Genomic DNA, 13,741 nt, shown 5'->3' on the forward strand with positions numbered 1-13,741 from the left:
TGGCCATTATATAACACTATAATTCATTTAAATTTAAAATAATCTTATTAAATAAGTAGTTAAAAAAGAATTTTGTTCATAATCAAAAATACATAAAAAGTAATTTTGTTAGTTTTAAATCGTTCAATTAAAATATTTAATTGCTCAATTTAAAAATAAAATTAAAAGTATAGTGTAAAGTATAATACTTGTTTTAGAGAAGAATAATCATATCTTGATTTAAAAAAAAAAAATCCTTTTTTTCTTTTCTTAAGTAATTAAATTTATTTAAATAAGTAAGGTTGTTGACATCAACTTTACTTGACCTTTCCCCTCCCTTTGTCAACAACTATCAAAAAATTTCAGACCCCCTCCCCCTTACTTAGTTGACATAATTAATGGACAGTCCCAAAAATGCAATTCATTTTGACAGCCATTTATCATAATATATCACTAAGCAAATGTATCAGTAAGAAATCATATATAGAATATATAAACTGATCTGTCAGGTCAGGTTATCCTGCTAGTGGTAACATGTAACCCAGTACAACCTGCTTTATGTCCTGCTTCCTTGTAGGATACGCTTTTCTAGGCAAAGGCTAGGAGAACCCAACTCCGACTCAAACACCCCCTGCCTTGGGGTCTTGTTTGAGTAAAGGCTAGAGATAGTGTCTTGATAAAAATACTTATATTGGGTAGACGTTAAATGCATCCAGCTACTGTCTTGTAGAAGGCCTCTTAGGTAAAGACTTAGATAAAGACAGATTCTATCTGTTGACCAGCCCCTCACCCCTTCTTCATCTATTAGGGGCTGGCACAGATGTATTTATAATATATTGTTTTCAGTTTAGGATGTTGAATGCTGGAACTTTTTGACTCAATGCATGGATTTGGCTTGTGTCTATTTTTATGACTAGGTATTTCATTCAATTATCTCCTAATGATGGTACAGCTCTAAAAATCAGTTTTATGGTTCTGAGCCCTCAGCTCTCAGAGAGGCTGATTCCATCAACAGCTGTAAAATATCAGAGTACTAACAGTACCATGTTGCGGATGGATGGTGCCTCTGTTCTTACTTTTGGTATGTTGAAGCCACATTTGGAGTCCTTTGTTATGGTTTAGGGTTTATTAATAGTAATGAGGCAATGGCTTGGACTATTATATAGTGTACTAAGTACTATCTGTGCTTTAAGTCTGTTCTGTGAAATTTAAAAATGACTAAAGTACCAAAAACAATAAAACTCAAGAATCAATTGCCATCACCAATTCTCTAAATCTATTGTTCACTAATATTCATGGTCTTCAAAGTAACTTTTTATCTGCTGAGTCTTATCTTTTGTAAAGTTCACCAGACCTACTTGCTCTTTGTGAGAATAATTTGAGTTCGGCTGTCTCATCTTGTAATCTTAGTGTTAATGGTTATCTTCCTTTAATTCGTTAAGACTCCATTAGTCACATGTTTGGTCTTGGCATTTACATTCGTAAGAATTCAACCATTTGTTGGGAAACTAGATTTGATTCCACTATTTTTTATGCACTTTCGTTCAGCACCACTTCACTCAATTGCCTTTCTCCTTGTTCTATATCGCTCTCCATCTCAATACTGCACTCTTTTTAGTGTTATAATTGATCAAATTAAGCAAGCCCTTTCTTTTTTTATCCTTCAGCGAATATTGTTGTTGTTGGTGACTTTAATGCTCATCACACTAAATGGTGTTGGTGACTCTGCAGGTGTTAAGGCCACAACTTTTGCCTTTTTTAATCTCGAACACAAATAGTCAGCTTTCCAACTTGCTTTCCAGACAATCTAAATCATTTACCTTCTCTACTTCACTTATGTCTTGTTTCTAATCTTAGTCAGTGCTTAGTTTCTCCACATTCACCTTTAGGTGCTTCTATTCATGGTTTGATCTCTCTAAAACTATTATCTCATTCTTCTTTATCATCAGAATCCCCTTATCATTGTACCTCTTACAACTACCACAAAACTGACTGGCTGTCAGTTTTATGGTAGTTGTAAGTCATGTTTTTCAGCCTGCTGGAAAGCAGGATCTGTTATCCCTATTTTCAAAAATTTTGGAGAGCAATCCGATTCGTCTAACTACCGTCCTTTCTGGGAGAGGACAGTAGTTAGTATACCGTCCCAGATAGGCTAAGGCTATTGTTCTTAACATTTCTAAAGCTTTTGATAAAGTTTGGCATGCTGGAAATTTACATAAGAAGTCAACACTCTCTGCTTGCTTGGAGGGGGCATTTGAGCTTGAAAAAGATCTCTCTTGTGCTCCAGTATGGGGTCCTCAGTGGCTGGTGAACTTTAACTCAGATAAAGTTCAATTTTTTCAGCTAATTTTTATCGCAATAATCTAGATCTTGATGAGTCATCTACCCTATTACGATTAACTCTTACTACTGATCTTTCTTGGAAACCATATATCAAAACTATTGCAAAATTAGCATCTGCTAAGGTTGCATCTCTTTATCATGCATGCCATTTTCTTACTCAAGACTATTCTTTATCTTTATAAATTTCAAATCCATCTTTGTATGGAATACTGTTGCCTTATTTGGGGCAGATCTTCCAATGATGCTCTTTGTTTTTTAAACAAGGTGCAAAAACACATTGTAAACATAGTTGGACCTGCTCTTGCAACCAACCTCCAGCCATTATCACATCATCATAATGTTGCTTCTCTTTCTCTTTTTTATAAATACTGTAATGAGCTAGCGTCTCTTGTGCCATCTACTAAAATTCATTCTTGTGTTACTTGTTATTCAATTAAGTCTCATTCTTTTACTGTGACTGTTCCTAAGTGCTCCAAAAACTCTTATTCGCCTAGTTTTTTTTCCTCAAACATCAGTCCTTTGGAATTCACTTCCTTCATCTTATTTTCTTGATTCATATTATTTGCAATCTTTTAAGTTGTCTGCTAATCTTTATTTTGCTCAATAACTTTCATCTTTTCTCTTCCAGTAACTTCCAACTCTAATAGTGGTTGCTTGCAGCCTTGTAATATTCAAGAAATAAAGTTATGCATGAAGATATGTGCTGATTGTATCACAAAAATTCAACAAAACTTATAAAAAAATCTAAAAACTTGAAGTTTGGTATTGCATATTTTTTAGAAAAAAAAAACAAAAAAAGTTTTTATAGCAACCAGTATTTAAGTTTAAAGAGGTTAAAAAAAAAATGTGGTTGAAATAAGACTTAAAAAACTTTAATGTATGACATATATAACATATTAAACATATATAACATCCTATAATGGCAATACACTTACTAAGTCCTCTACTTTATGTCTTTTAGAATTATGGTTAACTACTGACCTCTCATAGAAACCATCCTGCTCCCCATTTTCTTACTCCTGATTCCATTCACTACCTCTATAAATTTTTTATTTTAGATGTCTAAAAAACCTACCTCTATAAATTTCTTTTTTTAGACGTCTAAAACACGTCTGGAGTTGTCATATTTGAGCTACTTTTTCTAATGAGATCCTCTCTCATAAAGGAACAGTTACAGTAAAATAATGTAATTTTGATGAGAACTCACACAAGAGTTTTGATATATAGAACAAGTATAGATAACTTGCTTGAGCAGTAACCATGGTATTACTTGTAGAAAAGAGAAAAAGATGCAACCCTATGAAAATCAGGTCTAGTTACCAAAATAAAAGTTATGCATCAAAGTTGAATTTTTAATGTTGCTAAAGAAGCAAAGACTTGGATTACCAACTTAACTGATACATATAAACTACATTTTTTGTAAATAGAAGTTTTATGTATCAGTTAAGTATTATATACATTAACGACTTGGTATTAAATGCATCATTTATGTATTAGATTAATGAATTATATACAATAAAGATTTGGTAGCCATGTTTAATTTATTGACCTGTATAAAACTTTAAAACTTCATCTGACCCTAGTTTTGCACTTAAATCAGTATTGTAATTACATTGCTGTTATGCAAGTTTACTTTGACACCAGCTCATAATAAATAATTGCAAAATTGTTTGGCATGCTGTTAATAATTGAGTGTGATCCGGTTTTCAGCTTTTTTTGTTGGGAGCATATTACTTTTTTTCTTTTTTTTAAAAAGGAACATCTAAGTTTAGAGTATAATTTTTTAAATTATTTTGTATAAATTTATATTTACATTAGTTTCATTCATTTATTATTATACTGATTTTAAATATATAGTTTTTAATGCAAACCATTATTACACTCTTATTAGAATGTCCATCGGGAACTCCAGTTGCAATGTGCTCGTACATTCCCTGTGCAAAGGCATCATGTCCTGGAGACGCATCTGCAATGTGCAAAAATAATTTTTGTGGAGGTTGTAATGCAGTTTTTTATACAAAGACTGGTGAAAAAGCAGATTGCAAACCCAAAGGTTTATTTTTCATTTTTAAAAGCTTCTATTCTCTGAATTAATATGATTCGTTATTTCTTTTCATTTGTGCTTTTATTTTGTAAATGTATTAAATAGTTTATTATCTTAAATAAATTATTTTTGTATATGATAAAGTTTTAAAAAGTTAATTTTTTTTATAAAGTTTCTGAAGAAAAAAAGATAGAAAAGGTAAATGTAAATCGCAACAAGCAAGTTCCAATATCAGATAAGCAAGATTTCCAAGGTATTTTCTTTTCTAAATATTCTGTTCTGCGAACTTATCTAATTTGTGATCTGTGTATTTTTTTTTATTTTATTTTTTTGTAATTTCGTTAAACGGTTTTTAAAAAATGCTTTGTTTCTTTAATTTTAATTATTTTTGTATATCAAAGTTTCTAAAGTAAAAGAACAAGCAAACCACAACGAACAAGAGCTAACAGTTTCTGCGTCAGATGAACAAGAGGCACCAAGAGAGAATCTTCTTGCAAAAATTTCAAATCATAACAATTCAAGTGATCCATATTATCAGTCCGAAAAGCGACCTTGGGAAGACAAACCTGGTGGGTCAAAATATTTTTTTTCTTTTTTAATTTGGTATATTTCTAATATGAACAATAAATTAAAAGTATATTTAAAACTAATCTATTTAAATATTATTAATAGTATTTTAAATAATAAATATTGTTAATAATATTGTCTATTTATCTGTTTTAGGTGAAGAACATATAATTGATTCTTACTCCACTCCTCGTGCTTATATTAATGGTATAACTGGTAAAGTTGAACAACCTTTCATTTCTGTACCTTTGATAGTGGTTTTTGTTATTTCATTGCTCTTTCTTTTTGGTCTCATATATCATGTCAAATGTGGTCGACGAGGTAAACCAAAGAAAGTTGCGGTCGATGATGGAGACTACCTTATTAATGGAATGTATTTATAACGATTTCGTGAACTGGTATTTTCCGAGAGAAATAAATTAGTAATAAATATTTATTACCGTTAAACAGTAAAAAAAATGTTGAAAATACAAAATTCAATGTAAAATGTTGGCGCTTGAATTACTTATTTTAATCTGATGTTGGGCAAAATCTTTATTATTCTTATTTAAGACTTATTTATTTAGTTACAGCTATTAAATACTTTTGTGACTTTTTTTTGTGAGTGTGTGTGTGTGTTTATATCTTTGTTTCTATTTCGTGTATTTTTTATATATTTTCGTTATTCATAAACTTTCAATAAATAGTTTCAAACTTTTAATAAATAGTTTGACAGTAATAAATCTAATGTTTTTCTTCGTTTTTCTTTAAACAAAATTGTTTTTCCATAAAAATTTTCATTTAAATCTTTAATTCTTCTTTACTAATGATATTGAGTAATTCAGCATGGCTCTAATTTTTGTATTATTTTCATGATATAAGTTGTATTAACCAAAATCTGCGATGGTTTTTGTCAGATAGTTTAGCTGAGAATAACGTGTTATAAGACTGTTTCCTTGACAACATCCGCCAATATCATGGCACTGATTTGCCTCAGTTACACAATTTTTTTTAAAGGTTTAAGCACGCACTGCATTGGATATGGAGTAAAACGTTTCGAAAGAACCATTTAATGATAATTATGGAGATTTTGTTAATAATTTTAAAAGTGGTTGTTTGGCAGCATTTCCATTTTTCATGATGCCTTCTCTCACAATCCATATTTTAATAAATACTTAATATTTCTGTTTAAAATATAAAATAGAAACTAAAGGTGATATTGAACTAATTTTGTTTTAGGTAATGAAAAAAATTAATTCTTAAATTTTTACTTTTAACAAAATAATTTTTTGTGAACCAAACCTTACATCTTGATTAATAAACTAAAACATAATTGTATATAAAAATGTTATAAAGCATAATAACAAAAATGTAAACAAGTATGAATAACTAGTAACTAGGGGAGATGGGGGCGCATTGATCGCCGTAGCAGTGTTTTGAAAATTGCGCAGAACCTGAAAGAGATGTAAAAACTTATTAATTACGAAACACATGTAGAACTATCTGGCTTTTGGAATATATAAATATTTTGATTTAAAAAAATGATAAACATGAATAATTTTAACTTTTAAACAACCCTCTCAAAAGATCAATGTACCCCAAACTATGGGGTACTATGATCTCCGACTTGGGGCACATTGATCTTATATGCGTAATATTATCTAAACGTTTAACACTTCTATAACTAAATCTTGTAAATAATTTAGTCAAAGGGTAATATTGTATAACATATAATACATCTAAATTTTTTAATTATTTTTTAAATATAGCAGTTAAACCCACTAGTCTAATTTTTAATTCAAAAATGTATAAATCACAGCAGCTATAAGCTACCCGCTTTATATACGTTTAAAACTTTACAACAACTTGAAATTTATAAGAACTGAAATATAAAGACTGAAATAAGAATACAACTTTTAAGTTTACAAAACTTGTTAAAAGTACAATATTTTGATTAAGAATATTTCATCATTTGTGAAAGTCAAGTTGTGAAGCAGCTTTTGGTTTACATTGTTTTTTATTCCTAAGCAAGTAATTCTTAGTTTCTTTCTTATCTTTTGTGGAGACTTTTTGTTGATTTTTGGTTTGCTTCAAAATTTTCTTTTCTTTTGACAAACGAATTTCATTTCTGACAGGAGTATCAGTCAAGATCCTTGTTTTTAACTGCCTAACATTTTTTTTCTGGCAGATGCTTTTGGGTAAGGTTTTAAAACCTTACCCAAAAGGTTTTAAAACCTTACCTTTTTGGGTAAGGTTTTAAAACCTCAGGTGAGATTATAGAAGCAACACTTGTTGACACTTTGTTTAAAATACTTGTTTCAATATTTACTATAGTTATTTCAGACTCTATGTGATTAACATGTGCTGGTATCATTTCAGATTCCATGTTGTTGACAGGAGTGATAGTAACTGTATCTGGAGCAGCTCTATCTGTAACTGATGATGGTAAATATTCGTCATCTTTGAAAATTTCAGAATTGAATGGCTCAATGCCAGCTACTCTAAATCCTGTCTGTATATTAGATGGTGAGAAAGCTTTTGTATACGGTTCTCGAACTATTGAAACAATATCATAAATGGTCATTGGTCTTGGGTTTAAAACCATCCAATTATCACATGCAGAATTGTAAAACCTTTTCAATGGTCCAAAAACAGTTCTATCTAATGGCTGCAATTTATGGCTGCAATGGGGAGGAAAACTTATCATTGTAATTCCGTGTTGAATTGCAAGCTCCAAGCCTTTAACAGAAATATGACTTTCATGACTGTCGAGAAGTAACAAAACTGGAGATTCCTGAGAACAGTTTGAATATTTAACAAAATGTTTAATCCATTCTATGAAAATTTCTGAGTTCATCCAACCAGAAGGATTTGCAAATCCCACACATCCAGGAGGTCCTTCCTTAATCATGTAATCATGAAACTTTACCCTAGGAAAAATAAATAATGGAGGAGTGGAATTTCCAATAGCATTGGAGGCACAACATGCAGTTACCAATGTTCCTCGTTCTGCAGATGTGATTCTTCCAACTTGTTTGCTTCCTCTACCAGCTAAAACCTTTACCGGCTTTTGAACGGTTGTTAAACCAGTTTCATCAACATTATATATACAGTTAGGATTATATTTATATCGATTTCTTACCGTTTTAAGATTTTGAAAAAACTCTCTTACAGTGTGTTTGTTAAAAGCTGTTGATCGAGCGAAGCTCGTTGCTTCAGGTGTTCGTAGAGACAACTCTGGTTGTCTTTTCATAAAACCTTGCAACCAATCAATGCCTGCAATTTTATTTTTGATCCATGATGATGGGCATATCTTATTGTTTTTTAAAGCAAATTCATATGCCAATAATCGCGTTGACCTAGTTGAAAGGCCATAGTTCATTTTTGATGCAATTAGTAAATAACTTGATAAACTTTTTTCATCTTCTGCTGTAAAAACTTGTCTATTGTTGTAGTTAGGCTTGAAAGCTTCATTTGGATTAAGCCTCTTTTTACGACAATATCTTTTTATAGTCATTCTATCTATGTTAAACTGACGTGCTACAACATTCAGTTGTGTTCCTTCTAAAACTTTATTAACAGCTACTTTCATTGTTTCACTTGGTATAGCAACTTTATTTGTTTTTTTAATTCTATTTCTAACCATTTTAAGATCTGTAAAAAAATATATCAATAAAAACATATGTTTTTAATAAATGCTAATATTTAACATAATAATATTATGTTAAATATTTTTTAATTATTATGTTAAATATTATTCTTTTGATATTATAAAATAATAGTATTATTATTACTAGCTTATAACATAAGTAGATTTAAAAAATGAAATGCTAAAAGCTATTGTTTGTTTATATATAGTTTTTTTTTAAATTATAAATACGATTCCATTCGTTTAACTGTATTGCTTATAAACAAAAACATGGGGCACTTCGTCTTCTATGGGGCACTTTGATCCTCCGATCAATGGGCCCCGCATAGTCAAAGATCAATGTACCCCAATAGGTATAGGTAACATATTGATAGCAATATCTACTGTATAAATTGCAGCCAAATAAAAATTATATATTATATTATACACCTAACACTTACAAATTTAAAATAAAATTGTTGTTAACCCATACAGACATCTAAATAAAAATATATTTGAATTATAGTATGATTTAAAAAAATCACTTTTTATGACGAAAAACAATATTTTCTTTATTTTTTTTGACGCTGATAACCTTATGAAAAAATATTACGAATAATCAATTAGGAAAGCATAATGGTTAATTAAATTGCAACCTCACTTCTAGTAAGGCAAAAATGAACGAGTAAAAGCCAAAAGATCATACTGCCCCGGCGATCAATGCGCCCCCATCTCCCCTATTACCCACGTGTTTTTTCGAAATTTTGGTTGGAACTCTTTTCCATGTCTTGAATGTATGACAGGGTGCATTGAAAAACAGATTTTTTTTTTAAATTGTCTTGTAATAGCTCTAAATATATGCGATATAATAAAATATCACTGGATTAACAAAAAATTTCGGAAAAAAAATATTTTCAGAGGTGCCCCAAGTTTCTTGAACATTTATAGGGCCCCTAATATTCCAGGAAAAAAAAATCTTCAAATTTAGGTCAACCTGGTTCTCAAAAAAAGTGAAATTTTATAAAAAGTTTGAAAATAATAATTGTTTTATAAAAAAACAACAAAACAAAAACATCAAAAAACTTGTAAAAATGCATTTTTTTATTTTAGTGAAAAAGTTATAGTTAATATGCAATAAAATTCAAAATAATAATTACATGAAACAAATATTATTTTTGAACTTTTTATAAAATTTCGCTTCTTTTGAGTACCTGGTCAACCTACTTTTGTATAACTTTTTTTTTCAAAAATATTAGGGACCCTGTAAATGTTCAATTGACCTCTACAAATATTTTTTATTCCAAAAATTTTTTATTTAGAGCTATTACAAGACAGTTTTGAAAAATTTCTGTTTTTTAATGCACCCGAGGTGTGTGGACAAGCGTCATACCTTCTTGAATCTGTCATGATTGAACCATACAGTTCTCTAGCGTCACTATATTGGCGTGTTAGTTGAGTTAACCTGTATAAACGTTTACACACACCTACTTCGTTAAAATTGCAGCAGCCTCAAATACCAACATTCCCACCACATGTAACCTTAGTTCAACTATACTATTCAGATTTAAATCTTTATAAAATTAAATTATAAATTTAAATCTGAATAGTATAGCTGAACCAAGGTTGCATGCGGTGGGAATGTTGGTATTTGAGGCTACTGTAAATTTTCAGTGATGAAAGTAACTTTAAATTAATAAATAGTTGAATCTATTTATTAATTTAAAATTACTTTCACCACTGAAAATTACTTGTCTTCACTTTTCGAAAGACCACCTTATTCTTCCTCACAACTACACAACTCGGTCTTACAAGCCAATCTCTGCATTTTCAAGCCAATCTTGGGTTTTCTAATAGTTGCATATACACTTATCTTTTTCCAAAGTAAGTTGGACGAAAAATAAGACTTTTTCTTGCGTCTTTTGAATTGCTTTGACCCTGCATGATGTTGGATTCCACTTGTAGTATTAAATGTTTTTAAGAAAATTTTTTAACACAGTTCTCTAAAATTTTATTTTTTTATCTTTCTATAAAAACTAAACTGGCTTAGAATTTAATTTTATAGATGAATTAAACTCATCGATGAAATTTAAATCTGATCAATGAATGTGAATTTGGTTGAGAATAGTAAAAAAAAAAAATTTGATCAAGTTGTTGCTCTCACGTTTGGGGTAGTTGCAACCAAAATTTTAACATTTTTTGTTCTCATGCTCTAATCACCGCAAATTTTTGCGAAAACATTCTGATTTGGCATAAATACAAACGTATAAATGTTTGGAATTAGCTCCATGTCTGGAAGTAAGCTTTCAAACATCAAAAAATGCTCCACCCACCCCTGAATATTAGCAAACAAAGAATATTGTTAAAGAAGAAACGGTAGTCAGAAGACTTGAAAATATGTTGGTTGCATGATTCGGAAAAACATGATAATTGGAGAGAGTTTCAAAGCAATAATGTGCAAAAAAAAAATGATTAAGAAATTAAATAAAAGTTTTTAGGGCATGATAAGACAGGTACAGTAAAAGAATGCGACTTTGCTAAATGATAAGTCAAGCAAAAATGAGTTTTTGCATTTACAATGTGGTTTTTGACCTTAATGAGAAGAAGAAGAAGAAGAAGAAGAAGAAGAAGAACATCATTAATAGAACCAGCCTAAATATGACAATAGTATACCAGATAGGGAAGAATAAGTAGTTTGTAGAGATGAATGGAATGGAATTAGGAGTAAGATGACGGCAACAACGATTAAGAGAAGCAACTTTAGCAGATGCTAGCTTTGTAATTTATTGTGGTTTTCAAGAATAGTCAGTATTGAATGATAATCAAAAACAAGGTAACAAAGACGACTCAGTGAGAGTGTTGCCATTTATCGATATAAAAATGTCAATAATTTTAAGATAGTTGTTTGCAGTAAATAACTGAGTTTTTTGGAGTAAATATTCACAACCACTACTAGCCCCAAGCTAGTAGTGGTCGTGAATAAAAAAAATATAGTACAAAAGAAATGGCTATAACAAGATTCATTAAAAATTTATTTTGGCTAACAACGAGCCATAAAAAGAAGAAAGTATAACCTATTTTTACATTATATTGGCAGTAATAACAATACAGTAAGAAACAAATGTGCCTTTAAACAAATAATATAAACTAATAGTGAGGGTCACTGTGTACTTCGTGTACATAGGCGTTTTAGAAGTGAATTTTTGCTTTCAACTTTTTCTTTAGGTTAAAACTAAGAAGAAAAAAATGGGTGCCAGAAAATTTTCACATTTAAGGTCGAGGCCCATAGATTTTTCATTCCAACTTATTTATAAATCTAGATGAACTTTACTTACAGAACTTTTGTTAATGTAAATTTATGTTTAAAGCAATTATCTTTAGAATATTTGCATGAAGGATCATTTAATGGAATTTGAAGTTGTTTAATTCGTTTTATTTTTTATAATTACAAATGTCATTTTAAATGCTTTTTATTAAAAAGGCATATCTTTTTTTTAAAATCTCGAGGCTGTATTTGCATAGATACCATAATAGCATCACTTTTATATGTTTGTAAAAAAAGAAAAGCCATACCCCCTCCCCCCAATCAAGGAAAAGAATTCATCAAGTAAAATCAAAAATGATTTAAACATTTTTACGACTTATTAGGTATAGATAAAATTTTATTTTTTTAATAAAAAGATCATTTAAATAACAAAACTGTGATAAGTAAAACTAATAAAATTTGATAAATATATTACTAATAAATATTCTTATAAATATAAATATTAGTCTTTTATATCGGACGTATTAGATTTTATCTCTTGCTCCTTGTCACTACAATCGAGAATAGCGATGTTTATATACCCTGTGCATTTACACATATTCGTACAGGCAAAGTCGTTTTTGTAACACTTGCACCTCTTTGTACTGCAATCACCACCACATCCGCAAACACTAAATTTAATTAAACCCAATGGGCAAGGAAGATAACCTGAAAATATTGGATCATGGGATTCATTGATCTCCCAGCCAAAGCCTTCAGGAGATAGAAGTTTTTGTAAAATTTTGTGAGTTCTTCTTAACATTAGACATACAAAATGAGTTCTGAATATTTTTAGAGCGCTCATGGTTATGTAGACCAATCAAAATTCAGCGTAGCAACGAGGATAAAGCTGTTGGGATTTCAAATCTAGTGAAGTTACCCGTAAACTTCCACTTCGGTTCCTTCAAGAACATTAAACACACTACTTTTGCAGCTTAATAAACTGTTGAATAATCATCAGTGACGTTGGAATATTCATCAACTGCTATTTCTTGCAAATCTTTAGTGAAAAATAGCTCAGGTTCTCGTTTCGAAGGAAAATTATATTTTCATGTTTCAATCTTCATGTTTTCTTCAGGTCGTGAAATTCCAGGTATATTTCTTTTTATGAATTCATAATATAAGGTTTAGAATTCCCTTCATTGATAGTATCATTAGCTCCAATGATATTGTTATAAGTTTTATTAATATCGTTCATGTCTAACATAATACTCTTTTTTTGTTGTTGTTTTTTTTATCTATTCAAAATAAGTTTTACAATATAAGGATGAATAAAATACATAAGTACATATAGTAAAAATTACAAATTTTGTTAATGTTACAATAAGAATGCGGATTCTCGCAGAAGATCATAAGATCTTGTCATCGAGAACCGCCTAAACAGATTTTAAATAAAAAATAATCCTTTAATAATTCATATATAAATATTCACTCATAAATACAAATACAAAGGTAAGATTTTCGTATATATAAATTACGATAAAAGATTTCTTATTAATAACAAACAAAACAAACTTAAAAATATATAAGAATGTTTTCAATTAAGAAAAGAATTTTTTTCAATTTTCTTTTAAATATAAAAAAGTTCCATTCTTGACAAAAATCAAAAAAGTTTTAATACTACTTTGTTCCATAAAAATGCTCCTCTATATGGAATACAAAATTTGATGTGCAAATTTTACATTTAAACATAAAACACAATACATTAAAAATATTAAATAATAAATATATTAAGAATATTCATTTCGTTTAAAGGAGGCTCAGCATAATAAAAACGATGCTTAAAACTAATAAGTCGTGCAGCATGTTTCTGTCGGCGATAAAGTGGTTCTAATTTAGTTTGCTAATACTACTCCAAGCCGCATTAGCATAATTTAGATGGCGATGAATAAAAGTGGTA

The 13,741-nt window shown here is 29.7% G+C and overlaps 2 protein-coding genes across 2 annotated transcripts in view; one reads left to right on the top strand and one right to left on the bottom strand.

Moving 5' to 3' along the window:
- LOC100202862 (uncharacterized) overlaps positions 1 to 5,655 on the top strand; it is an 11,560-nt gene extending 5,905 nt beyond the window's left edge. The window contains exons 2-5 of the mRNA XM_065800255.1: positions 4,214 to 4,375; positions 4,539 to 4,619; positions 4,768 to 4,935; positions 5,090 to 5,655. Of these exons, the coding sequence (XP_065656327.1) occupies positions 4,214 to 4,375; positions 4,539 to 4,619; positions 4,768 to 4,935; positions 5,090 to 5,316 (638 nt within the window). The 3' untranslated portion in view covers positions 5,317 to 5,655. The remainder of the gene's footprint in view (positions 1 to 4,213; positions 4,376 to 4,538; positions 4,620 to 4,767; positions 4,936 to 5,089) is intronic.
- A 1,493-nt stretch (positions 5,656 to 7,148) lies between these two features.
- LOC136081423 (tigger transposable element-derived protein 4-like) lies at positions 7,149 to 8,558 on the bottom strand. Its single transcript, XM_065798736.1, has one exon. The coding sequence runs from the start codon at positions 8,556 to 8,558 to the stop codon at positions 7,149 to 7,151; it is 1,410 nt and encodes a 469-aa protein (XP_065654808.1).
- Between the last annotated feature and the right edge of the window lie 5,183 nt (positions 8,559 to 13,741).

The sequence above is a fragment of the Hydra vulgaris genome, chromosome 06 (assembly GCF_038396675.1).
Source record: "Hydra vulgaris chromosome 06, alternate assembly HydraT2T_AEP".
In the NCBI taxonomy this organism is placed as follows: domain Eukaryota; kingdom Metazoa; phylum Cnidaria; class Hydrozoa; order Anthoathecata; family Hydridae; genus Hydra; species Hydra vulgaris.